Here is a 26,368-nt window from a genome sequence, read left to right on the forward strand (position 1 = left end):
CAGCACCTGGGAAACTGGGTCACATACAGACTCCTGGCTCCCAGGGGCCGGCCGGGCAGTTGGGAGAGGCAGGCAGAGCCCCAAAGGTCCAGGGCCATCTGTACCCAGTGGTCCCTGGGGTCAAAAGGCCTGGCCAGGCCCGCAATGGAAGCTGGATTTCCCGTGGCTGGGATCCCAAGCCTCCAGCGGCTGCCCCTTCTCGGCACACAGGGCCTGGGGACTTCCGTGGACGTGAGTGCACAAGAGGGAGGGGCAGGGTGGCCAGTGGTGACAGGAGTGCCCACTGGTAGCCCAGCCCTTGCCCTGCCCCGCACCGCACCGGAGTGGGTGGCAGGCAGCCCGACTCCCTCCTTCCGACAGGACAGTGGCCTGCTAATGAAGTGGCCCTATTAGGCGCAGTGTAACAAAATATGTACCAATGGGCCCACAGCTCTTCATCTACTGCAAACATTAAAAATTAAAATCCAATTACAACTCCTATTGTCAAACCTGGCTCCTGCCACTTACAACAATCGGGGGGGCGGGCGGGTTATGTAATCCGAACTCTCAGCTTCAGGGAGTGAGGGCCTGGTGGGCGGGCCCCTCTGGCACCTATGGGACCCCGCAGACCTGGCTCAGGCACCAGCTGAGGAGGTCCCTGGCTGACCACACTCAGGAGGGGTCACGGCCAGCCACACATGCTCCCCGTGCTCCCAGCTGCTCCCCAGAAGCAGCACCATGAGTGCTGCTGGCGGCTGGATGACCCGCAGGACCCTGGCAGACCCTACCCCAGCTCCATGCCCACTTCGAAGCTCAGGTGGGCCAGGGTCCAAGACGTGAAGGCCACCAGGCCCACCCTCTGGGAAGCCCCAGGCACAGAGGGCACTGCCTAGCACCTGCTCACACTGAGTCCCAACCCCCCAAGAAGTGTCAGCTCTCTTGCCTCTGGGGGGGCAGGGGGCGGGGGTGGAGGGCAGAGCCACAGCCTCTGGCCAGGCACAGGCCAGGACTGGGCCACCAAGATGTTCAGCCTTGGGGAAGGGGGCTGAAGGACCCTTCAGTCACACAACAGCACACACTCCACCTGCCACACACACCTCTCCGTCCTGGAACCCCCAGACCCTCTCCTTAGGGCCATGCAGAGGACGTGGCCACGGGTTAAGTTCAGCGAGAACTACAATGAAGTGGGGGCTTGGGAGGCTGCAGAGCCCATCCCTTCTGCACCCCCAGGCAGGGGCCACAGTCAGATCTCGGGGCAGATACGCCAGCTCCTGTCCCCAATTCTGACCTGCCTGCCAGGCTCAGGGGCCCGAACTCCCCTCTGTGGCTACAGCTCCCTGATTGAGTCTTTGGGCTTGAAGGACCCTGGCAGGACCCAAATGGGCTCCTCAGGACAAGCATTTCGGCACCGTGGCCCAGGTGCAGGAGAGCTGAGCATCACCTCTGGGAGATCAGGGCATAGGGCACAGAAAGGACACAAACAAGGTACAGTGCCATGGATGAGGGGTGGGAAGGCCATGGGAGAGGGGCCATCCTGGCTGGGGAGTCAGCGGTCATTCTGTCTGCCTCCAGGGTCACTGGGCAGGGTGGAGGTAGAGGGGAGGGGAGGGGAGAGCTCCTGTGCCCCTGTCATCTTCCCTCTGCCGGCTCCAGAAGTGTCCACCTGCCCTAACGGGCGCCCCATAGCTCTGTCAGCCGGCCCTGAACTCCGGGAGGTACTGCTTTCCCACCATCAGTACCAGCCCCCTACAGACAGCCTGGGTAGGGCCACCCCGGAGCCTGGCTGGGTCCCCTGCCACGGCAGGTCCCCCGGCACTCTCTGCTAGTGCCAGTCAGGGACCAGAGCAACACCCGCAGCCAAGCAGATGCGCCCAGGCCAGCGGCAGCCGCACTCCACCCAGCACCGCACCACAGACCCAAATGGATGGCCGGGCCCCCGCTGCACCATCCACACCGGGTGAGGGGACAGGGTGCCTTATCTGGGCTCAGCAGGGCTCAGCCTGGCACAGGGGCACAGCCCCAGGGCCCTATCCACCCTAAACCAGGGGAGGAAAGTTCTCAAGGGGTAGCCCCAGATGCCTCCGCGCGCACCTGCGGCCTCCAAGAGAGCCCAGGACGCGATCCCGCACCCACACCCCCGCCCGCCCCCTCCAACATCCCAGCCCTCCCTCCGGGGTCTGGCCCTCGGAGGCCGCTAGCCCCACCGCTCCGCCGCGCAGCACAGGCAGCCGGGCGCCCCCTCTCCGCGTCGGCCCCGACCCGCCCCGCCCCGAGCAGCGGCGCCCCCGCGCGTCCACCGAGCCCGGGCGCAGCACCGGGAGCGGCGCGGCACCTACTGTGCTTCCGCGGGGCGGCTCCCGCGTCCATTGTCTCGGCGGCGGCTGCGGCGGGGGGTGGGGGCGGCGGGGGCGCAGTCAGCAGCCGGCCTCGGGCTCGGGCTCGGACTGGGGCGCGGGCGGCATCGCCCCGCAGGCTGGGCGGCCCGCGGCGGGCTGTGCGCGCTGACACTGCGCCCCGTGGAGGCGCCGCGCGAGGAGAGCGCTGTCACTCGTGCCGCCCGCACCACACCCCCTGCCCGCCCCGTGCGGGGTGGGGGCCGGGGGCGCGGGCTCGGCGGCGGGCGCAGAGCGGGGCGCGGGGCGCAGAGTCGAGGAGCACCGAATGCAGAGCGGGGCTCGGGGCGCAGAGCCGGGTGTAGAGAGGGACGTAAGCGGGGTGCAGATCGGGGCGCACAGTGGGGCCAGCAGACTTTCCCCGCAGAGATGCGGCCTCGTTGCTCCCCCTTCTTCCCCCCTACACGCCCCTCTGCGTGGCCCCAGGCGGTGGGACTGCGAAGGGGGCGGACCGAGGACCGCTTCCCCATCCAGCGGCTGGGCGCTTGCGGAGCGGGTGGTGAGCGCAGCGAGACAGGGGTGTTTGCCTGGCTTTACCCCTCCCCCAAGACGTAAGGGGGAGAAAGTGGAGAAAGCTGCACAAGTGTCTAGTCCTGGTGGGTTGAGGGATGGTAGCTCCCCACCAGGCACAAGGCACCCCTTAGTTCCCATGGGGGGGCAGCGCCCGGGGTGGGGGGAGGGGTGCTGCCCACTGCTGTTTTGGAAATGGAACCAAGAGCAACAGTGGGGGCTGGCCCATGGCCTCCCCTCCCCAAACTGGCCTCATACCCCAAGGAGGCCACAGTCTCAGCATATGTCCCCCTCACACTGCTCCAGGTCTTGGAGGGCCCCCGAAGCAGCAACAGAGACAAGCCCTGAACCCTTTGGGACCCTCGCTCACAGGACCTCCCCACCAGACCAGGCTTCTTGGGGACCCCCACCCCCCACCCCCTTCTGCAGCAGGCAACAGTGGGGAAGAGGGGGGATCAGATCAAGAGAACATGTCCAGCCGGGCAACAGTGTCCAGAGAGACCCCACCAGCTGGCCCTGGGCCAGAGACAACAGGAAGAGATGTGGGAGAGACCTCGACTAGCCTTAGCCAAACCCCTCCCTTCTCTGGGCTTCAGTTTCTCCGGGTATAAGACCTCCCGCTTCCTAAGGCCCTCTGCACCCCCCCCCCGCCCGCCCCCAGCACACCCCACCCTGACAGGCAGGGGGCCCACTGCCCAGGACAAGGGAGGGCCATGCTGCTGTGTCTCCTCCCCAGCCCGACCCCTACCCCTGAGCGGCCAGGACCCTGAGATGTGAGAGAGGGTGGGTGGGTGACAGCCTCTAGAACATGCTCAGGAGCCTGCAGGAGCCGCACCCAGGCCAGGAGGAGACTCGCTTGAGGCCCCACGATGTTTGGGGATCATACTCATGGGTACCCACACTCAGCTTCAGAGGCATCACAGCAGGGCCTGGCTAGGCAGGGGCTGGGGGCTTCCTTCTGCACTTTGCTCATCCCCAGCCCCCCAAGGCTTTCCTAGAGTGACAGCCCCGGGCACCCCTGCCATCACCTCCTGGCTGAGAGCCCCCGGGCCGAGTGCAGGCCAGAGTAGGCGGCACCTCAACCATGCACGCCTGCACACCTTTTCCCCCGGCACCGTGGGGCTCAGCGGGTCTCAGGGCACAGAGACGCCAGGCCTGGGGGCGGGCTGCCTGGGCACGGGGCGTCCCAGCACGCCTTGGGGGCGTGGCCCAGAGAACAAGGCTCAGGGACAGACAGAGACACAGAAACCAAGACAATGAAACAGAGAAACCTGCACTCCTCCTGCTCAGAGCAAAACTGGGATACAGATTGGAAATCACCAGGAAAGACACCTGCCTTCTGAGCCAGAGACTCCAAACATCGTGAGAAGCAGAGGAAGGTGTCTGGGCAGGCGAGGCTCGGGGCCATGTGGACAGGGAGAGGCCACCGTGCGGGGCGTGTGGTGTGTGCACGTGCCCACTGTGACTGCCAGGTCCTCCGGGAGCAGCTCCAGCAGCAGGGACAGCCTGCTCGCCCCCATAGCCCTCCGTCACCCCCACTGAGCACTGCCCTGGCCAGTCTTCCTTTCCCACATCTCCCAGACCCACTCTGGCCTCCGGCCTCCCCCACACTGTGGAACACAGGCCTGACCAGGCTGTTCCTGGCTCCAAACCCTCAAGGACTCTACTCTCCTGTCAGGCAACATCAGGCCCTTGACCCTGGCACCCAGGGCGCCCCACTGCCTGGTTTCCAGGGCCTGGAGCAAGGTGCCTCCTCCAGGAAGCCTCCCCTGCTTGCCTTGTCCCTCGAGCTCACCCCCTCTGAGACTGCAGCATCCCCGGTCTGAGCAGAGAATTTCACACGCCACGTCACAAGGGCCTTGCCCTTGTTTTGAGTCTCGCTGCCTGGAAGATCATGAGGGCCCTGCAGGCAGGGCACCACGTGCCCACGGCTCTCCCACACACATGGGCTGGGCCCTGCTTCAGCGCAGCCTCGGCCGTGTGTCCGCTCGGCCTTGGCAGAGAGGTGTCCAGCCCGACTGACCAGCTGCCCCCGGTACGCTGAGACTGTCCCCATGGGCGGCGCTGCCCCCAGGAGCAACGGGTGCCCGATGAGAGCCCCGCGAGGACACACAGGCCCAGAGAGGCCCCCGTGGAGGCAGCTGGTGGCACAGCAAGTGGGGGGGCCGGGCGCACACGCCGAATCAATACGCCTAATTGGGTAAATGTGCAATTCTCAACTGGCTAAATTTAGAAAGTGTGTGTTTCATTTTTCACCAGCATCTGGTCTTAAGACGTCCCGTTCTCGTCAGAACTCCAGACAGCGTGCAGGGATCAGGTGTCAGCTCGGCCCGCTCCTGCTGCCCACACACGGAGTCTGGAGCCGGGGGACAGACCGGGGCCGCCCTGCCCAGCGCTGGCATGAGTGCTGTGCCAGGCCTCTCCCCGGGCGCAGGAGGACGCCTGCGCGGCCCAGCCCCCCGCGCGAGCAGCGTGCTGTGCTGAGGTGGTGCCCGCCAGAGGGGTGAGGACACCCTGGGAGGGCCACCTCTGACGAGCCAAAGGTCTCGAAGGCGCTGCCAGCCCTCAGGGATCACTGACCCCCAATACCACCTTTTCTTTGAGGGGGAAACTGAGGCACGGGGAGAAGGCACCCGCCCCAGGCTCCTGGAGACCAGGTATCCTGCCCCCAAAGGGCCTCTGTCATTGGATGCGGTGGGTGTTTCCACCTAACTCTGGTAGGTCAGGGGAGGGTCCGTAAGCTGGGTCAGGGCAGGGTCAAGGCCACATCTAATACAGCCGGCCATCCACACAGCCGGAGTCTCAGCTCCTCCAGGCCAGCCCAGACCCCTGGGCAGGGCAGCCCAGCTCAGGAGGGTGGGGGTTGGAAAAGCTGCACGATGCCCTGGCCGCCCCAGGGCAAACCCACGGCAAGTTCCCCGTGGTGGGGGGAGGTTGGTGTGCAGAAGCACACAGTGGGCTGGGGGCTGGTCCCAGCCCCGGTGACCCCAGGCCGGGTGAGGAGGAAATGGGCCCGGCAGTCAGCAGCACGTCTCCACGTGGACACGGAAGCCAGCAGGCCGGGAGGAGGTGGTGGTGCTGCCAGGGCTCAGGCCCGGAGGGCAGCCAGGTGGGGGCTTTCCCCGCCAAGCCAGGGGGAGCTGGGGATACCCTCTCGTCCATCATCCTTGGGTGGAGGCGGACAGCCCCTCCCAGGCCTCCCCGTGGGCACCCCAGCCCTGCTTCTGCCTTCGTGTGGCCTGCAGGGGGTGCTGGGGGGGCTCTGGGGAGAAGGGAAGGATGCAGGTGACAGGGAGGGAGGGGGGAGGGGAGTGTGTCTTGGAGAGGGGGGAGGGGGCAAGAGGGAGAGGGTGGCCAGGGCACAATGAGAGGCCTGCCCACAGACCCTCGGTCCCTCAGCCACCCCGGGTGTCTGTGAGCAGGGGGCACTGGGCCCTGGCCCCCCTTCTCAGCCCTGAAGCAACGATGACCCCCACACAGCAGCCAGGCTGGTGGCTAGGCCCACTCACTCACTCCTTCCTGTAACCTGCACGTCCCCAGGGCACCCAGCTGGGCAGCTAGGAATTCAGTGTGACCCCATCCCAAGCCCCCAGCCCTGGAGTAGGTCTCTGCCTACTCACCAGCATAAAACATGCACCCAAACTACTCCCCATGTAGTTTACAAAAACCGTAACGGCTGACACTGGGTGGGCTCTTGGAGAGGGGCACAGCAGGAAGCGGCCTCAGATGGGAGTGCCGAGCTTTACCCAGTGGGGGTGGGGTAAGCAGAGGGAGAGAGCTGGTGAGGGAGGCAAGGGCCAGGGCCAGATCACTAAGGGTCTTAGAGATCAAAGCAAGGAGGTGTTCACAGGTCAGGTCTAGGAGATCACTGGGATATGTGGTTGCGGGCCGGGTCGGAGGGTGGAGGTGGGAGAAAAGGAGGGAAGGGGGGCGCTGCAGGAAGCAGGCAGTCTGGCTGCCTGGGCACCAGACACAGAGGTGGTTCAGACAGGGCACGGCTGTAAAGGAGGGAAGCGAGGGGACTTGTGACAGTGAGGAGCAGGGTCTGGGCTACAGGACCAAGGTGTGCTCTTGGCTCCGACAGGGAAGCTGGGAGGGGGAGGTCTGGGGTGGAGCTGTCAATGCCGGTAGGTTTGAGAGATTCAGGCAGAGCAGGCCTCAGGAGGTCCCAGGTGAGCTGGGGAAGGAGTGGGGGCTGGACACCGTGAATGGGGGTGACCCCCAGGTGGGAGCGGCCGCTGGCCAGGCTCAGAGAAGAGCACCCCCGCCCAGCTGGGTGGAGTGCCGCCTGGCTGATGCTTATCTACTCTTTCCCGGCTGGCTGGAAAGACCCTTTCATCCCACGGGCCAGGTCTGGGCTCGCTGTTCCCTTGCGGCCTGCTCCGGGCACAGAGGCCTAGGCCAGCGCATGTCAGTGCCCGCCGTCTGCCCCCCACGGGGCCGCCCTGCCCTCAGGGCTCTGGGCTCCAGGGTGAGTCCTGGGGTGGGGGGAGGCAGCGAAGCCTGAGCCCCACGGCCGGCCGCACCTGGCAGCTGGTGACAGCGACAGGGAGGGGCTACTCCTCTGGCCCCAGGGGGTGGGGGGAGGAAGGGCCCTCACCTTTTCTCCTCTGAGTCCTGCAGGCAGTAATTCTACCCTGTGCGGGGCAGAGCAGGAGCCCCCAGGGTTGGGCTGGGCCAGAAGCCCAGCCTCCCTCTTGGAATCCACGGGGCAGAGCCACCTGGCCCTCAAGCCCTACGGGGAGGACCTGCTCCCAACACCGCCCTCCCCAGGCTCCGCACACAGGGAGATCCTGCGACCCAAAGCACGGAGCCTGGTCAGGGGACACCCTTCCCCAGTCCCTGCAGAGAGCATCCCCACCTTACGAGCACCTGCCCACCCTCCAGTCTCAGGGAAACCCAAAACACCTTCCGTTCAGCTCGATGCTGGCTGGGCTGGCTCCCTCTGCCCCGCCAGGGTTGTCAAAGAGCCAGCCCCCAGCCCAGAGGAGTCCCAGGCCCAGAGCGTCAGGCCGTGGGCTCCCCTGGCCTCACTGAGGAAATGCCACAAAAGCAGATTTTCTCCCCGCAGGAAGCAACACCCAGACCGCCCGCCGCAGCACCCACCCAGCCTGGCCTGTCCACCGGCCTCCAGACAACCTGTGGACCAGCACCAGCTCCATCCCCTGCTTCTGACCAGTGACCCCTTCCCTCCTCCCTGATGCAGAGCCCCCCTCCCTGGCCTCGCCCGGGCCACTCGCTTCCCTGCAGACTGGGCCGGAGGGTCTCAGTCTGTCTGGCTCCCCATCTGCCAGCAAAGCCAGGTCTCTGTCCCAGGGCCCAGCAGCTCTGACGCACATCAGGCTCCCGTCCATGGGTAGCTGGGAGCCGCAAGCCCCGTGCTTGTCAGAAGGGATCTCCCCTGTGTGGCCAGCTTCGGGCCACGGGAAAACACTGCTTCCGGGGGACCCCAACCTGGAGGCTCAGGTCTCCCCGCGGGTCCAGGCACAGGGTGAATGCCTGCGGACATAACCCTCACGGCTGCATTCACCTAACCTGGCCGGCCGCACGAGGACAAGAAGCGTCAGCCCACAGGGCGCCGGGAAGAGGGGCCGCACCCAGCAAGGTTCCGGGAACCTGTTCTAGGAAACCCAGAAGCCTGGCATGTCTCTCCTTGCTGGGGGGAGAGACTGTTCCCACACTCCCCCCGAAACTGGCCACCTGATAGAACTGTGTCTATGCGAGTGAGTGGGCCCCAGATGGAAACAAACGCGCTCCGAGTCCTTGCACAGGTCACTCCACCCCGCTGACTCAGGCGCGGGGCCTGATGTTACTTCCCCAGACCAGGCTGCTCTCTGGATACAAGACTGCCCGGGGGAGCATGTCCCTGCCTGGGGACTGAAGGCGAAGGAGCGCCGTGGCCACTTGCCCACTCGCGGGGTGCCCGGAGGTGAGTGCGTGCCCCGCCCCCCGGGTAAGGTCTGCTCCAGGCGAGGCTGATTCTGGAAAGTCAGCAGTGAGGACACGGCCTCCTCTCCGGCCTCCCGCCTCCCGCCTGGCCACTCAGGCAGGAGGCTGGAGGCGGGAGCTTCAAAGGGTTCTGTGCACACGTCAGATGCCGCCATGTGGAAGACACGCGCCTCCAACGACACAGCCAGGGGCACAGACCGGGCGACATTATCTGTGACTGCGAGCACTTCCAGGTTTCCTAGACGCTCGGCGGCGGCTTCTGTGTCTCGTCCACCCGACTGTGAGGCAGCCGTGAAAACTGAGGCTCCAGAAGAAAATTCAGGGGTTTGAAGGGCATGCAGGCTGCGTCCCAGCCCAGGGGAGGGCTCGTCGGCGGGGCGCGGGGCCGGGAGCACAGAGACCCGCACGCAGAGCCCCCCGGAAGGTGCGGGCGGTGGTGGCGGGTCCTGTCTCTTCTCCACATTTTCCCGTACTTTCCAAAGCACCTCCTCTGAGCAAGTTTTGCTTCTTGCTTTCATAGTCAGGAAAGAAAGAACTGCAAGCAAGACTACCAACCCAGAGCTGGTGGGAGGTCCCAGGGGGAGGCAGTGGATCTGAACACACTTTGAAGGTCCGCACATCCTGCTCCTGCCTTGTGGACACACGCTTGCTTCCCCCCCTCCCCGCCTCCCGGCCCAGAGGCCACGAGCACCCCCGCCTCTCCAGCGCCGGCTCCATAAGGACGCAGGCCCGGACACAAGCCCCAGCGTCCCCGACCCGGGCACCCATGGGACAGGGAGGCAGCAGGACTGGTCAGCTCCGAGCCCAGCCGTGCCTCAGCAGCCCCAGCCAAGTACTGGGGACGCCCAGGGAGGGCGAGGGAGGACCACTGCTCCGGCTCCAGAAGACCGGCAGCTCCAGCCCGAGAGACCTGGCCATCTCCGGTCCCTCGGCCAGTCGGGTCCAACACCATGACCTCGTTCATCCCACAGTGTCCTGACCCTCTTGCTGACCCTCCCCAGGCTGGACCGTCTCCCTGGAAATCTTGCTGTGTGAGCTTGAGTGAGTGACTGAAGGTGTCTGAGCATCTCTGTGCTGCGTCAGCACCACAGCTCGGGGCTGGCCCAGGCCCGGGCCTCAGGCTGGACGGGCCACAGGGAAGGGAGGACCCCGCTCAGCTCGACGGCTCGGCATCCCGGGTGGGGCCGTGGAGTGGGGCAGCTCGCCCCGGCCTCCCCAGCTGTGAGCTCACGGGCGGCCTGACCACTGCCGCGCCGGCAAAGCTCCGGCCGCTCCAGACGGCCCATCCCCGGAGACAGCGGGCACACGCGGCCCCTGCGGCCCAGGGCCGATCCCCCTGAGTTCTCCCACCGCAACGGCCTCTGTGCGCTGGGGGGAGAAAGGAGGCCACTGCTTGGACCTCCCCCGCAAAAAGAGAAAGGAGCTGCACGGCAGCCCCCTCCCCACCTGGCTGTAGGAGTGGCAGCCTCAGGGGCAGCCAGGCGGCTCAGCAACCCCAGGAGGCATCCGGGCCGGCTCCCGGCTCCCGGGACGGCAGGCTCCCCGGGGCGTCCCCCTGCCCAGCTCCTTCAGAGAAGCCCTGCGCCAGTCCCCTTTGCACGCACGCCACCTGGGAGCCATGGGTGAACCTGGTGACAGGCCCCTCACCTCCCCAGAGGACAGACCCCAGCTTCCAAAGCCCTGGAGGGGATGACCGGTGGCTGGAGGAGAGTCACTCCCACTCCCTCGCTGAGGAGTCCAGGGCCACGCCCCCCGACCCCCCCCCCCCGCCCCTGCCCTCCTACAGGGCATGCCCTTTGTGTCTGTCCAGCCCAACCCCAAAGGCCGGGCTCTAACCCTGCCCACCCGGCATCATGGCCCCAGAGGCATCGAGAGGTGGCCGCTGGCAGGGCCTGGTGCGTCTGCTGTCGGGACCAGGGAGGAGCCCAGGCTGGGGAGCTCAGGTCTCCACCGCCCCCAAGAAGGGCCCCCTTCTGCAGGTCTCTCAGAGCCTGTGCCCGGCACCCCAGCCCTCCACATCCCCGCGTTCAGGACGTCAGAGAGCAGCTCACAGCAGTCTCCCCAACCCTTTGCCTGCGCAACAGGACCGAGTCGCTCGAGTGGAAACCTGTGAGGACTGGGTAAGCAAAGGGCCGTGGGGGCGGCCACTTTCCAGACACGGTCCTGCTGTCCCAGCCCTGGTCCTGGGCCCCTGAGCTCCACGCACCCAGCTCCAGCAGGAAGCGAGGTTCTCTCCCCCTGCCCGAGGGGCTGAGGCCACATTCACTTCCTCACCTGGAACTTGGGGCCTGCACCCCATCGCGGACACGTGGCTGGGGGTCCCAGTGGGCGTGGCACGGAGCAGGCTCCAGGTTATGGCCCTGCCTCCACACAACCCACCAGCCAGGTCCCGAAGCCCCAGGGGTCGGGGCCCCAGAGCAGACCCCAGTCACGCACCTCCTGGCACGGCTCTGAGCCTCACCCCCACACACCCACGGGGCCCCCACTTGGGACAGAGCTGGCAGCAGCCAGGGTAGGTGCTGTGGCTCCCAGGGGCCCCGACATCGGTCAGTCCAAAGCCAGAGGGGCGTCCTGACTGCCAGGGAGACAGAACCTATAGCCACTGACTGTCCCCACACAGCCTCCAGGGCATGCTGGCTGGCGCCACAGGCTCGGAGACCGTCTCCAGGGCCCCAGGGCCTCTCCTGCCCTCTTGGCTGGAAAACCTCCCTCTGCTTAGTGGCGCTGCCCCCGGGAGCCTCCCGGAAGGACCTCCAGGGCCGGACTGAGCACCCCTACCCCAGCCCTCGGCCCAGAACCAAGCTCAGGGCCTATCCGCATCAGCACCCACAAGCCAGGCTTGGAGGGGGACACAGAGCACCAGCGGGGGACAGAAAGCATGAGGTGGGACAGGGAGCACGGCGAGGGGACGACAGTCTGAGGGTGGAGCCCGTTCCTCCCCCGTGGCCCCTGGCTCCCGCTGCTTCCCCCCAGGGCCCTGTCTGGGCCTGCGGCCTCTGGTCCGGCTGCCCCTCTCTCTGGGCGTCCATGCCAGACCGAGCCGAGCAGCAACCCAGAGCCTGGGCAGGGGGCTGGGGGCCTCTGAGCAGACGTGTCCCCTCAGCAGAGGAGACCTGCTGGGGCACGTCTGGGGAATGTGGGAGAACAAGCCGGGTCCGGCCCCTCGGGGCGCAGGGGTGCGCAGAGCACACACACAGCCCGCTCCACACACACACGCGTGCACAGACCCTCACGGTGTGCACGCCAATCCAGGCCACGTGCACGGGCCCACATGCACTTCCACCACCGCTACCCTGAGGGGCAAGCCCCTGAGCAAACAGCAGAGAGCCTCAGGAAGAGCAGGTCCTCGTGTGCAAATACACCCACGTGAACGCACGCGCACGCCCCGCTTCCCTGAGATGCAGGCCTGTCTCAGGCCCGCAAAGCCCTGCTGGCTGAGCCTCACCCCCATGGCCCCCCCTCTTGGCTCCCCTCCCCCGCCGCCGGGATTGCTGAGTCAGGGTCCCACCAGCTGCCGTGTCTGCCAAGGAGGAGCCAGAAGGAGTCGGGGCCCTCCACACACAGGCTAGGCGCTAGCGGGCCCCCAGGCTCCAAGCTCCACCTCCGAGTCAGGACTCCAGCCGGCAGGTAGCAGCTCCACCCAGCCTGAGGGGCCTGGGGGGCCTGAGTCCCAGGACTGGGGACAGATGCCCCCAGTGGCCCCAGCTCCGCCCCCCCTGCCGGATACTCAGGACACAGCAGCCAACTGTCCTGGGGCCGAAGGGGGATAAACCCCTCACTTCTCAGAGAGCCTGGGCCCAGCCTGCAGGCTCACACCCAAGCGGTATGTAATTCTTCCACGTGGGCAGATCCTCTCTGGCGGGGCGCGGAGCAAATTACACAGCAGGAGAGACCCTGGAGCCCATGTCTCCAGGCAAGCCTGGGCTGCTGGGGAGGGGCGGGCACCCACCCTGCCCTCGGGCAAGGGGCACTCACACCTGGCCAGGCCCACCTGTACCCCGGTACACCTGGGTGCTTCGAATGTTGGAAGCCGAAATGCCGCAAACAAATATAAGGCGGTGGTTCCGTGGCCGGTTCACGTGGCAGGACCTTATCTAGCCACGCGCCTAAGATGCAAGCACTTTACAGTGTGCACGTGATAGTGATAGATCTCTTCTGAAGCTGGGAGAGGAGACGGCATGCTCCAATCAGCATTACCCTATTCCAGAGACCGCAGAGGTCACTGCCAACAGGCCACGGGAAGGCACAGAGAGCACAGGCCCAGAGATGCCAAGAATCTCCCCGGGTTGCACAGCCCAGCTGTGCTGAGGACCCCCGAGCTGGCCCAGGATCCCAGGGGTCCGACTGAGATGGACAGAGCTGATGGGCGAGCTGGCAGCCCCAAGGCTGTCTTCCTAATAGGAAAGTCTGTTCCTTCTGCCACCCCTAGCCCTGGCCCTTGAGGGAGGACACACCCAGGGCTGCAGGGACTTGGGGAGTGACCTTGCTCGGGTCCCTGTCTCCCACCCCTTGCCCCAGCCCTGGAGGAAGCCTGCATGCCCTTTGCCTGAAGCCGCGGAGAGCCTCCCTTGGACACACTCGAGGGGCCACAGTTCCTGTTCAACTAGAGGAAAGCCAGGGACCTTGGGTGGGGCCACCTCAGCCCCCATCTCGGAAAAAGACCAGCAAAGACATGTCACCCTTGTGCACTGGGGACAGGGGCACACCGGCCGCTCTTGGCATCACGTGCTGGGCCCCGCCCCCCACGGCAGCCCACCTGTTCTGGGGGAGCAGGCAGAGCTCCCTCTCCCAGGTCGGAGAGCTGGACTCAGGACCACATCCGTGTCCGACCAGAGGCCTCACTCACCCACAGGCAGAATATTGATGTTCAGGAAAGACTGTCCACTCCTCAGATTGGGTCCCGGGTCCTCTGGAGGGGGAGCCATCATGGAGGGGTGGAGGGCTCTCGGCGGTGGGGGCAACAGGCAAGAGACGGGGCTGGCCTGGGTCACCAGCTGGGGCCAGCCACCCGCAGGAGGCCGGAAGAAGCCGCTCTGAGGTCCCTCTGTCCCCGGGGCCCCTGGTGCCCCCCTCTGGAGTAGAAGCTGGACCTGTGGCTCATCACACACCTAGAGAGAGAGCAGGGCAGGGGCATGAGGCCTGGCCAGACATGCAGGCCGACACCGGGGTGGGATTCCGGGGGGCTGCTGTGGGGCAGCCCAGCTCAACACCCCTCAGAGATAAACAGCCCACCCAGGTGAGGGCCGGTCACCATAGCAACGGCTCCATCAGCAAAGTGTGACTGTTGCTCCGGGCTGGGACTTTTCCACGGCTCTAGGAATTTCAAAGGCAAACAGGCATCATTCCACAGAGCTCAGCCTTCTGCTGTGAAGGAGGTGCTCACATGCTGTGGGCCACGGGGTCGGGGGGTGGCCCGGAGCCCAGGAGCAGCCCGAGGAGACTGCCCCCTCGCCCTGTCCACAGCCTTCGGCTCCCACTGCGCCGTCACCCCCAGCCCTGGGGCTCGGGCCCTCTCGGCCACCTGACGGTCTGTGCAGGGGATCGAGCCACTTTGTTCTCCAAACCCCTGACGACGGGGCCCCAGGCTCTGCCCGCCTCCTTGTGCTCCCCCCAGTCTCAGCCACACTGGCCTCTGCTCAGGTTCCTCTCCTGCTTGGAGCCCCCACTCCGTCCATCCAGCCCCTCCTCACACCCCTGGCTGGCTCCTTCCAGGGACTTCCTCCTCCTGGGGGCCAGAGAGAGGCTGCAGAGGCCGGGGTGGGAGACCAGTGGACCCAGGACAGAGCTTCGGGGCCTAGCCCTGGGGTAGATGTCAGGAGACCTGGGCCCTCCAGACACCCAGAGCCATGCTCTGCCCAAGTAGGAAGAACGACGGAAGGTGGGCAGGCCCAGGCTCCCCGCAGCAACCCCCTCTCCCCAGGTCCCCACGGGTCAGCCTTAGCACATGACTTTCTTGAAGCCCAGGCCCCTGGGGCGTCCTCCAATCTCCCAGGAGTCTGTCCCTCCCTCATCCTGGCACGCTCCAGCCCCCAGGCCTCCACCTAGCCTACTCCCTCCAGCAGACCTAGAATTTGCCGGCCAGGAGCTCTCTGGGGTCCCGTGCCTCAGAAGAGCATGGGGAGAGCCCAGGCGGCCCAAAGGCCAGGGCACCCAGGACTCACGGGTCCCTTCTAGCCCCAGCCCGGCTCTGCCCGCTACAGCCCTTCACAGGCCCACCCTCTGCTCCCGGTCACCCCTCCGGACACCCCGGCTCCAGGCTCACCAGCAGGTGTGGGGTCTCCCGGCGCAGGTTCGCCCGAGGCAGCCGGATCGCTGCAGCCCCTCGGCCGCGCAGCCCACGAGGCCAGAACAAGCTCCTGCCACCGTCCCAGCCGGCTACTGCCGCGTTCCCGGGCAGGCAGTGCAGCTTCCTGCCGCAATAGCAGCCCAGGAGCCATGCCTGGACACGTCTGTAAGCACAGGCCGGGCGTGGGGCTCGGCAGGGCTGGCACAGTACAACCTAATTAGGCAACAGCGCCACACCACAAGCCAGGGCACGGCCGTTAAGGACCATGAGGTCAGCCGTTGGCATGAGCCCCGATGCACCTTGCCGTGTGAGCTGAGCCCCTCACCACCAACCCCTGCCCCTCGAGCCCTGCCAGGGCCCCTCGTGGTGCCCCTCACTTCCAGCCACGCTGGGCCCGCTACAGTCTAGGGGGCCCGCAGCAGAGTCAGCAGCCTTGTGGGGTGGGGGCTGTGGGTAGGAGGGGCTGCCCCAGCTGAGCCTGCTTCTCCTTGCAGGGCCCCAGGTGAGGAGGGGGCACCTCCCGTCTCAGGTGTTCAGCCTCTGCTCAGACGCCCGCCCAGATGCCGACATCAAGTCCTGGGAACTAACCACGGGTGACCACTCATGGATAACATTGTTCAGTGCCAGGCTGGGCGAGGCGGTGGGGACAGGGCGGAGAGCTCCACTTGACCCCTGCCCCCAGTGCCAGTTTGTTTAATCAGGGCATACAGCCCAGGCCCAGATAGGTGGGAGGGTGGCCCAACCCAAGCCCAAGTGCCAAGGGCGTGATGCTTATACCCAGACGGACAGGCCCCCCTCCATAGAATGGCCACCCCCCCAAGCCCCCAGAGGACAAAATGGTCGTCATTTGGCCCGCCCTTGTCAGTCCACGGTGCCCCGCCCACCCTCACTGCCCTGCCCACAGGGAGGGCTGGCGTGTCTCCCGGGGCTTCCTACCCCTGCCGGCTCTGATGCCCGAGGCGCCCCCTTGGTGTGTCCCGCAGAGCGGCTGGCTCCCCACAGGGGTGCCGAGGGGACCATCTCAAGCCCCAGCCTGCCCCCAGACAACCTCTTGCTCCCAACCCTCCCCCTGCCCCACCCCACCCCTACCATCGGGCACCAGCAGGCCTGCCTCTCCCCTGGCATCCGCTGGCTGGGAACGACCCCCAGGGGTGGGGGGGCAGGCAGGACACATGTGTACGGCTTGGGACCCAGCCGCTCTGCTCCAGAGAGAACACTCCCCAGGCCCCCAGGGGCACGGGAAGATGCTTGCAGCAGCCCCGTCCAGAGGGGGACCCACAAGAGGAATAACACACCGTGTGAGAACCACAGGAACAAGAAGCATCCGGAGAGCACAGACCCGAGCCAAGGAAGCAGAGACTGGAGTGGGGCACTGCTTCCCAAAGTGTGGCCCGTGGGGACCCCGGGGGTCCCAGAACCCCCAGACCTGAGCCAAGGAAGCAGAGACCGGAGTGGGGCACTGCTTCCCAAAGTGTGGCCCGCGGGGAACCCCGGGGGTCCCAAGAACCCCCAGAACGGGGCACGCAGTCTGCTCTGTTTGCACAATGATCCTCCTCGTCCCTGGGCCGACTTTAGCACAACAGCAGGTAACAGTGCGCGGGGACCAGGCCGCAGCTCCGAGGGCACTGGGTCACCCCTTCGGCCACCTCTGTCACCACGCGCTCAGATTTACGGAGAAGGCCGCTGCCCTGGGAACTTGCGAGAGATGAACTGTATCAAACCTCAGCTCTTCGCAGCATCCCGTGTGCTCCGGGAGGAGGCACTCGGGGGCCGCGGGGCGCGCAGAGCGGCGTCTGCCGGGAAGGGCGGCTTGGACGCACCCAACGTCTGGCAGCCGCTCTCTCAGAACCCAACAAGCAAGCCCGCCACCGAAAAAGCCAAGTGATAGGTTCTGTTGCCAATGCTGACGTTCAGGCTGAAGGAGAAATGAGCATCTTGGAGAACACGTAGCCAGCACTGCGAGTCTGACGGCTCCCATGTGTCTGAAGGGTTTTCCTCACGACAGCGTGGCGATGAGAGAATCCGATGCGTCAGCATGCGGGACCTCTGCCCCAGCCCCCGGCCGGTGGCTTCCAGCCCGAACCGTGCTGGGGAGAGAGAGCCACGCACAGGGAAGCACGGACCGCCGGGGCCGAGGAGGCAGAACCCCACATGGCCGCCGCCCCAGCTCCGCTCTCGCCCGCGACCCCTCCTGCCCCGGGGCTTAGCTGTGGCAGCGGCGAGGACCGCGTGCTGTTCTGTGGGGGGGGGCCTCCTTCGCGTGCGTGCCCCTACCCCCGATGGCAGGTGCGGCGGCCAGGGTGCAGCAGCTGATCCAGAGTCCGGCCCCTTCCTCCTGCCCGGCACCTCGGATCCTGCAACAGTGCAAAGCAATACCACCCTTCTCACTGGATTTGGTTTTGGGGGGAAAAAAAGTTATTTTTCATAAAATGTTATTTATATGAATGTAAATGGGTGCGGCCACTGTGGAAAATAGCATAGAAGTCCCTCAAAAGTTATGAACAGAAATACCATATGAGCCAGGGATTCCACTGCAGGGTATTTACCCAAAGATACAAAAACACTAATTTGAAAAGATGTAAGCACCCGTATATTTATTGCAGCATTATTTACAGTAGCCAAGATGTGGAAGCAACCCAGGTGTCCCTCGATAAAGACGTGGTCTGTACGCAATGGAGTAGTACTCAGCCATCAACAAGAATGAGATCTTGCCATTTGCAACGACATGGACGGAACTAGAGAGTATTATGCTAAGTGAAATAAGTCAGTCATAAAAGACAAATAGCACATGATTTCATACATATGTGGAACCTAAACAACAAAGCAAACAAACAAAGACACAAACAGACTCTTAAATACAGAGAACACACTGGTGGTTTCCTGAGGGGAGGCAGGTGGGGGGTGGAGAGGACGGCGTGGGGAATGCAGTCAGCAAGATGGAATAAAGTCATCATGCTGAGCGCAGCATGACGGATGCATGGGACTGACGAGTCACCGCCTTGTGCACCTGAAACCAACACAACACCGCACTCCACTCCACCTCAACAAAAACCGAAAAACATTCTTTCTATTAACGTGTAATCAGTTGATTATTATTCAATAAAACTGCATCAACAGAATTTTTTTAGGTGATATCTAGTTTTCATATCTAGTGTAGTAAATATCAGATAATAATAATAACAGGAATGTACTGGTCAAGATTTACCAACCAGCTCCTCGGGGTTAAAAGTCTTGATGGGTGCCGTTTGCCAATTTCCATGAAAATATGCCCGTGGCAGCCAATTTCCAGCTGGGAGGAAATGCGGTCACATCCCGTCCCCCAGGGACGTCCGCCAGGCAGATGGCACAGACTCGGCTGCCTCAAGATAAGGGCGCAGATAACAGCAAGATGTGACTTGAGTCAGGAAGCGAGAAGTGTGACTGTTCATTACCTTGCTTTTTTGATAATTTATATGTTTTACATAATTTAATTAGTTTAATTTGATTTTAATAACGGCCGTGTGTCACAACCAGCTCTCAGAATTCCTGGAGACCGCACAGCCGGCTCGCAAGCCCGTGCGCGCTGCTCAGTCACCGCTGCACAAAGCACTTCGGGGTCCCCAGAAATTGCTCAGGTTGGAAACAGGTCCGGAGACCACCTTGTGCTCTGCTAATACTGAGTTTTTAAAATTGCAGCAAAACAACACTATCCATGCTGAGAAATACCAACAAAAGATGCACCCTGAATACCGTCCTTCACGAGAGTAGCCCCTGCGGCTCTCTGTGCTTGAGGACCCCTGAGGAAGTGGGGGGTATCACGGTCAGAACGCGGGTCGAAACCACAGCCCTGAAGCTTCTCTCTGAGCCTTGGTTTCCTCGCCCGTCAAGCGGCATGCTGAGCGCCCCCTCCCCCGCAGGAGGCAGCAGGTGCTGGTGTCCCCCCGCCCGGGGCCGGAGAAGCCCAGCCTGGCAGGCAGGCACAGGCCCCTCCCAGTCTTCATGCCCTGGGACGCCTGCACCTGGGGACACTTCCCCGTGCTTGTAGCGGGAGCACAACCCACGGGGGCAGGGCCCAAATAATCGGGTTTCCACCCCACAAAGGAGACAGGCCTGAGAAGCCCCCACACCCCACCAGCAGACCGGAGCCCCCTGCCCCTGCCTGAACCCCATCTTCTCCACTCCAGAGTGCCACTCGGGGCCCAACACCAGCTCCAGCTGGGGATGTAGGGGGTTCTCCACCCCACAGCGTGGGGGGTAAAAATGGAATCCTACAGCGCACGGTCGCCGTGAGGGACAGCAGAGACCCTGCCTCGAATGCCTCCATCCAACAGCTCCCCGCAGCCCAAATGAGATGCTGAGTCTTTGGGGTGGAGGCCGGAGTCTCCTGACAGTGAGAGGTAAGTCGAGGCTTGGGGCAGGAGGAGGGAGGAGGAGGCACAGGGCAGGTCCCCCACGTCCCTGTGTCCTTAACCCAGCACGCACTGAGCTCCTGACCAATAACCAGAGACCCTGAGGCAGCCCTGTACCCACCAGCCAAGCTGCCACAAAGGGGCTCAGAGGGGCCCAGGGGCCGGCCACACCCAGGCTTCAGCTGTGAGGAGGACCCTCTGCAGGAGGGGACACTTGAGGCAGAAGGGACAGGGCGTGAAAAGGCTCTGCAGCAGGAAGGGCCCCCTGATCCATGGACCCAGGGCGGCTGCGGAGCCCCGGGTCCCAGTGTGGACTGAACTGGGACGGAAGCCCCCGGCGTCCTCCAAGGATGAGCCTGAAGGAGCTCACTTCTCAGCTGACGGGGACCTCCACAGCTGGGGGCACCCTGCTCCATCACTGTCCTCACACCCCCCAGGGAGGCAGGCCGTGGCTTCCCACATCCCACTGCTGGGGGGGCACAAATCAGAAGTCTCCCCGTGAACGTCCACCAGCTGTGTCCCCGGGCCCGCCAACTGCACACCCAGGACCAGCCACGACCTGGGGTGGCCGGCTGGGCGGGCACGTGGAAGCGGGCAGCCGAGCAGACTGTAAGGGAGACCGAGGAGGTCCTACAGGTCCAGGGGGGAGGAGGGCCGCTGAGGACCACAGGCCTGGGAGGCCTGGGCATGGGGGTGCCGTGACCCCTAAAAGAGCAGTTCTGGGTGGGGGTGGAGAGGAGAGGAAGCTGGGTAGGAAGCTTATCCTGAGAAGTGTTATGCTCTAGGGTGGGTGCACGGCTGGGAGAGGGGGAGAGGACTGGTCTTCGGAGCCACCACTGAGGAATGGGGAGCAGACACTGGGGGGGCCTTGGACAGTAAGGACGCCAGCACCGCAAGGGGTGTCGGGCCCAGGGTGGGGGTGTCCTCTAACTGGACGTGGGGGTGCAGGGGAGCTGGGGGCCATGACACGTGGAGGCCTGGGTAAGACCAAGTTGGGAATAATGGGGGTTGAGGGGCTTCCAGCCCGGGAGAGGGGGCGGCCGGGACAGGCCATGGGCACAGGACCAGCTGTGATAAAAAAAAAAAAAAAAAAAAGCAGTCAGACATTACTCACCCCATTTTGCACCAGGGGCGGGGGGGAAACAGGCTCCAGGCAGGGAAATGCCCCACCAGAGGCTGGGGGCCACCTCGGCTGTCCTTGTCCTGCCCCATGCTCTGTGCTCCCCTCTGGTGCCCATGTTATCAAGGCGCTGGGGGCTTGCCCAAGGCTTCCGGCACTGCCCACAGGGTTCTAGACCAACCTGGGGACAGGGCCAGAAGCTTGCCCGTGGTCTGCAGACCTATCCTCCACCTCCAGCCCCCTCCCAGAATCCAAGGCCTCGGGGAATAAGGACAAAACGCTACCACCTTATTAAAGCTGGTGTGTCTGGAGCCCACTGGCCTGGCCTCCCCTGAATGCCTCCTCCAGCTGCCCAAGCCCATGAATGAGCTCCCCTCCCCTACCCTGGTGGTCCCAGGCAGGCGCCCAGGGCCAAGCAAGGCTGGAGGATTGCGCACGTGTCCACCCGCTACCCACACACCTGTGGCGGGCCCGGGGACACAGCTGTGCTATCCAGCAGGCACAAGAGGGCAGCTGGGGCGCCGTCTCCAGCAGAGACTCCTAAAGTCCTGCCTGCCAGGCTCCCCCTCACCCGATGGCACCCCAGGGGCCGGGGAAGGTTGCAAGGACCCTGCCAGCCTCTAGCCCAGGAGCGGCTGTTTGGGGGCACCCCTTCCTGCCTTCGGCACTGAAATGAGAGCTCATTCGTTCCCTTCTCTGCCAGTTCAGGAGAACTTCCGAAGCCCCTCGTGGAACCAGGGACACAGCAATGACCCGTCAGAAGAGCCACACTTACGTGGCTCACATTTTCAGGAAGCGGGCAGCAGACCACTACCCAGATCATAAAGGACTGAGGAGGGGGGTCACGCCTGCGAAGGCATGTGGAGCAGGGGAGCAGACTGGAGGGACGGTCCTGGACGAGGCGGTACCTGGAGGTATGCTCACGGGCGGGGGCGGCGTTCACCTAACAGGGCACCTGTGTTCCTGCATCCCCGCTTTTCAGGTGCCCATAATATCCATGGGGCCTCCGGTGCCAAGGTCAGACCTAGAACTCTGTCCTCCAGGCACTGGGGAGACTCTGAAGGTTCGGTGCTGCAGGGGGTGGTGAGGTAGGGACCAGGCGCTGACCTGTAAGGGCGTTCAGCCCCACCACATGCCCAGAGCCACCCAATCCAGTGGGTCCCCCCTCGGCCCTGGCCTTTGGTGACACGTGTGGTAGGTCACACCTGTTTGTCAGTTTATAGCCAATAATCGGGCCACCACAAGGAGTTTCCCGGGGTGGGGGTGCACCCAGAGCCTTTTGCTGGAGACCTCAGCCCCTGCCCACTGGCCTCTCCACTCCCAGGAGAACCCCGTGCACACTCAGGCCACCCCCGGGGCTGCACTCGGGCGTCTCCACTGGGCAGGAGCATCTGTCCCGCGTGCGCACGAGGCCCCACAGGCCTTGTCACTTCCAGACTCTCACATCTGAGACCGGGAAGGCCATGGGCTTTCCATAGCCTCAGTTCTTCAACTCTGAAGCTAAGATAGCCCGTCCGCCTCTTTCTGGCTCACCGGAGTGCACCCCGAGCTGGGCCAGGGGAGCAGGGAGGGGCTGTTGCCCTTGGCCGCTGCTGACGCCTGTAGATTGGAGATCTGCACACCCTACGTTCAGAAACCAACCGAAGCAGCACTGAAGCTGAGCGCAGTGCTCCCAGAGCCCTGACCTGGAAGAGACACGGGCAGGATGGGCCGCGGCCCTGGGTCCCCCGGAGCACCTGTCCTGCCCTGCTGTCACCCGTCCACGCAGTCCCTCCCCTACCACAGGGGGAGCCCCTGCTGCGGGCCAGCACCTGCTGGGAACAGAGCAGGGAGCAGGTCTGGAGCGCCCCCAGACTGACCCCCCAGCACCGGCACCGACACCGAGTCCACAGACAAACCCCTGCTCTGCCGGTGGAGGCTTTTACCCCCTGCGGCCCCCACTTCCCAGGACCCCAAGCCACTCAGCCCCCCAGGCCCAGGCCGGCCAGCACCGCGCACACACGCCCTGCGGCTCCCAGAGCCCGGGGAGGTGAGCGCCCCTACGGCCTCCCTGGGCAGAAGAGGAAACCGAGGCCCAGGAAAGGTGGGGACCTGCCGGGGGTCGCGCCGCTGTGCAGATGCGGCAGCCCCGTCCCCCGCTCCCCACGATGAAGAGGCGGCTACGAGGACAGTGATACCCCGAGAATGTCTCCAAGGAGCCTCCAGCACTCAGTCCCTCGACAGGGACCACCTGCCCACAGCCCCACCCAGGACATGGCCCCAGGACAGGGCCTGACCTCCCAGCACCCCGGGATGAAGGCCACGCCCCTGGCTGGAGTGAGGGGAGCGTGGGTGGCCGGTGCCGCTCCCAACACCCTGCCCAGCCTGTGGCCCCGCTGAGGCGTCCCTGTCGGGCTCTCCGTGGTCCATGGGTCCTCACTCTTCTGGGCACCCCACCTTGCAGGGGCCTGGCCTCCCCCCGCCACTTTCTTTCTCCCTCCAGCCCCACAGGAGGCCGGGAGGATGACCCATCACCTCTTGTCTGGATAGAGTCCTCCCTCTCCTTCTGCCGGTGCAAAGCCTCCTTGTCCAGGAAGCCCTCCTGAATTGTTTCTTCCTTGGGCCCTCAGTGTCTTACACCAACAGCTCCGCCCAGGATGATGGCCACACCTACGTGGAGACCCCACCCCCACCCAGCAATAGGCAAAACCATTAGGGTACAGATGTGGGACCAGACAGAGCTGGGATTCACCCGGTGCCTGCTTTAACCAGAGGACAGCCTCTCTGAGCTCTGCCACATTCCTTCCTCAGCCCCCAAGTTCAGATTCCTGTCCTGGCTCCCGTGAACCCAGACCTTTGCCCCCGTGAACCCTGACCTTGGCCCCGAGCCCCAGAGCACCAGGTTGGCTCTGCTCCTGCCAGACACACAGTTCTGCCAGGAAAATCCTATCCCTGACCGGCACAAGGACGCACTGGTCCCCAGCCACCCACCCGTGCCCCAGAATCACCGACATCGCGTCCCAGACAAGCCCAAGCCCCAAGCCCAGGCTCCGCACTCTGGCCCCTTGTCCTGACCCCACCTAACAAGCCCCCCGACTGGGCGCTGTATGGGACCACCCCTTGGCTCAGGAGGCCTCTGCGCGGGGGGCTGGCGGGAGTCCCAGTGTTGTGCAGCCCTGGCTCTTTCTGGAGGTACTGCCCTCCCCTCCCCTCCGCAGGCTGCCCCCACCCCTGCCCACCCCGTGGCCACTGCACACCCATGCCAGCCGGTGGAGTGAGGTGCATTCCTGGGCCGCCAAGCCCTCTGGGAAGCCACGGGGTGGAGGAACCTGTTCTCCGGGTTTGTCCAGAAGATGCTCCCCTCAAAAGGCAGCAGTGCCCTCCTCGGCTCTGCCCCCCCCAGGGCGCCTGCCCAGTCAGGGACCCAGGCCCAGCACCCAGGCGTGTGGCGTCTGGACACACACACAGCTTCTCCAGCATCCTGTGTCCCCCAACCTCCGCCCCCTGGGTTGACATCTCTGCCTGGGAACCCCCACTCCCAGTCCCAGGACAGGGGTGCACCCCACCGGCCACCTGACGGAGGGACCCTGAGCCCTGGGGACTGGGGGAGGGAGTCACATGCTGAGACCACCTTAGTGAGAACAGGGGCAGCAAGCTGACCCACAGGGTTTCTCCTTCTTCTCTCCCCCCGGCACTGTTTTCCTGAGCACCGATGGGTGCCAGGCCACCCGAGCAGGAAGGCTACACCAGGCGAAGCCGGCCTCCCTGGTGAAGCAGAGGGACACACACAAGCCGGCCAGCTGACCACTGGCTGGCCCACTAGGCCGCTGGGTGGTGCTGGGTGGAGGTGGGAGACGAGGCGGGGACCCGGGGGTGGGGTATGCAGCAGGGCTCAGTGAGGGGCCAGAGCAGGCCTCCCGGAGGAGGGACACGGGACACTGCGTGCTGAGAGTCACACTCCTGCTCCTGGCCTGTGACCCAGGCTCCTAATAAACACCAGCTGATTCTATCAGCGTTCCCATCGCACAGAGCAGAGAAGAGGTCTGGGGGCTAAGGCAGAACGGATGTGAGAGCTCTCTGTAAGGGACCGAGGGCCTGTTGCGGTCACAGCTGGTAAGGTCAGAGACCAGCCCGGCAGTGTTCCTGGTCAGCACGGCCAATGGCTCAGCTTCCACTGGACACAGGAAGCAGCACACTCGGTTTCAAAATGGAGCAGCCCCTCACTGCAGGCCCAGCCGAGGACGGCGGCCCCACACCAGGGCTGGACTCCAGCCGGCCACCTCAAGCCCGGCGCAGGTCCACACGGCTCTCTACCTTCCTGCCAGAGGAGATCAGAGTCACCCTGCTACCTCTTTGAATTCTGATCCAGATTCACTCTTTGGGGTGAAACTCACTCCCTAATCCCCTAAAATTCTGCCCCTGACCTGGTGGAGCAGATGGGCCGATGGCGCCACCTGCTGGCCGTTGTGCAATCTGACTCCAACCCCAAGTCCTCTTAGTGAGGACCTGGTGCAGCATCCGGGGTTGGACACTGAGTCTGAAACCGGGTGGACCCAGGTCCCACCTGCCCAGAACAACACACACTTGGTCACATCGTGTCGGGCCTTGCCCTGCCCGGGCGTGAGGCTGAGCAGGAGAGCTGCCTGGAAGGGGCAGTCCTGAGCAGGACCCACTGGTGGGTGCGACCAGCCGGTGAGGGAAGGAAACCTCCACCAAAGCCAGCTGGGTGCCGGTGGACAGAGTCTGTCTGTGCAAACCCATGGGCCAGGGCGTCTTGGGGACCAGGAAGGAGCTGAGCGTTTCAGACTGGTAGACGCAGTTGGTCAGAAATTTGTGAAGGCCTCAGGGTCTTCCCCCTGCCCCCCCCCTCCCGCTGAAGGGTCTACCCTGGGCTGCCCACTGAAGCTTCAGGCAGTCTGTCTCCAGGAAACAGGGGCAGGGGCGGCGGTTGGCTCCAAAAGGGCAGGGGGCCCCAGGAGCAGGAGGGACTACGGGACCCAGCCAGGCTGCGCAAGGGGCCCGCCCACAGCCCGGGACCGGCCGATCAGCTCCGGGCCAGTCCACAGCCACGCCACGGCCTGGCTGCTTGTCAGTGGGCTGGGTTCCCGCGGAGGAGAGCAGCGGTGAGGCCCAGCGCTGCAGCCTGTCCCGCCCTGTACGCCCTCCTGGGCAAGGTCCGCGCAGGCTCAGGGGCTCCGCGGCCCTGCAGTGCCGAAAGGACAAGGGGCTTCTCCTCCCCAGCCAGCCAGGCCTGGTGCCACTCAGGTCGGTTTGGGTCACCCCCGCCCTCCCTCGGCCAGGCAGCAGCGGGCACAGATGCGCAGCGGGCCCCCCCCCTCCTCCCACCTCCCTGCCCCCTGCCCCCGCCCCACGCAGCTCAAGTCCAGCTGTGGCCTGTGGCTGGGCACTGGGCTCTCCCAGCGCTCGCCCTCGGCTGTGCGGCCGCCCTTGGCCCCTCCTCTGTGAGCAGGGCGGCTACGAGCGGTCAAGGTCGGGACTTGCGGAGCCCCGCGCCGGGCAGCCCCCTGGATGAGGAGCGGCGCCTGTCTTATCGTCGTCACCGTGGATCCCCGATCCCTGCTCACCACGACGAACCCGCCACATCAGCTTTCGGAGCCGGAAACCCCATCACGTCCCGCCCGCCCCAGAATCGGGCCCGGCCCGCTCCCGCACCCCCGAGGCCCGGCCCCGCCCCCGGCCCCTCGCGGCCCCGCCCCCGGACCCCGCCCCTGCCCGCGTTCACGTCGCCCCCCGCCCCTCTCGG

General features: G+C 64.9%; 1 protein-coding gene across 1 annotated transcript in view; it reads right to left on the reverse strand.

Moving 5' to 3' along the window:
- Positions 1-15,243, reverse strand: part of PLCH2 (phospholipase C eta 2) — a 65,954-nt gene extending 50,711 nt beyond the window's left edge. Inside the window, exons 1-2 of the mRNA XM_036089586.2 lie at positions 15,094-15,243; positions 13,678-13,939 (exon numbers count right to left, since the gene is read on the reverse strand). Of these exons, the coding sequence (XP_035945479.2) occupies positions 13,678-13,759 (82 nt within the window). The 5' untranslated portion in view covers positions 13,760-13,939; positions 15,094-15,243. The remainder of the gene's footprint in view (positions 1-13,677; positions 13,940-15,093) is intronic.
- Positions 15,244-26,368: the final 11,125 nt, after the last annotated feature.

Source organism: Halichoerus grypus, chromosome 5 (genome assembly GCF_964656455.1).
Source record: "Halichoerus grypus chromosome 5, mHalGry1.hap1.1, whole genome shotgun sequence".
Lineage (NCBI taxonomy): Eukaryota > Metazoa > Chordata > Mammalia > Carnivora > Phocidae > Halichoerus > Halichoerus grypus.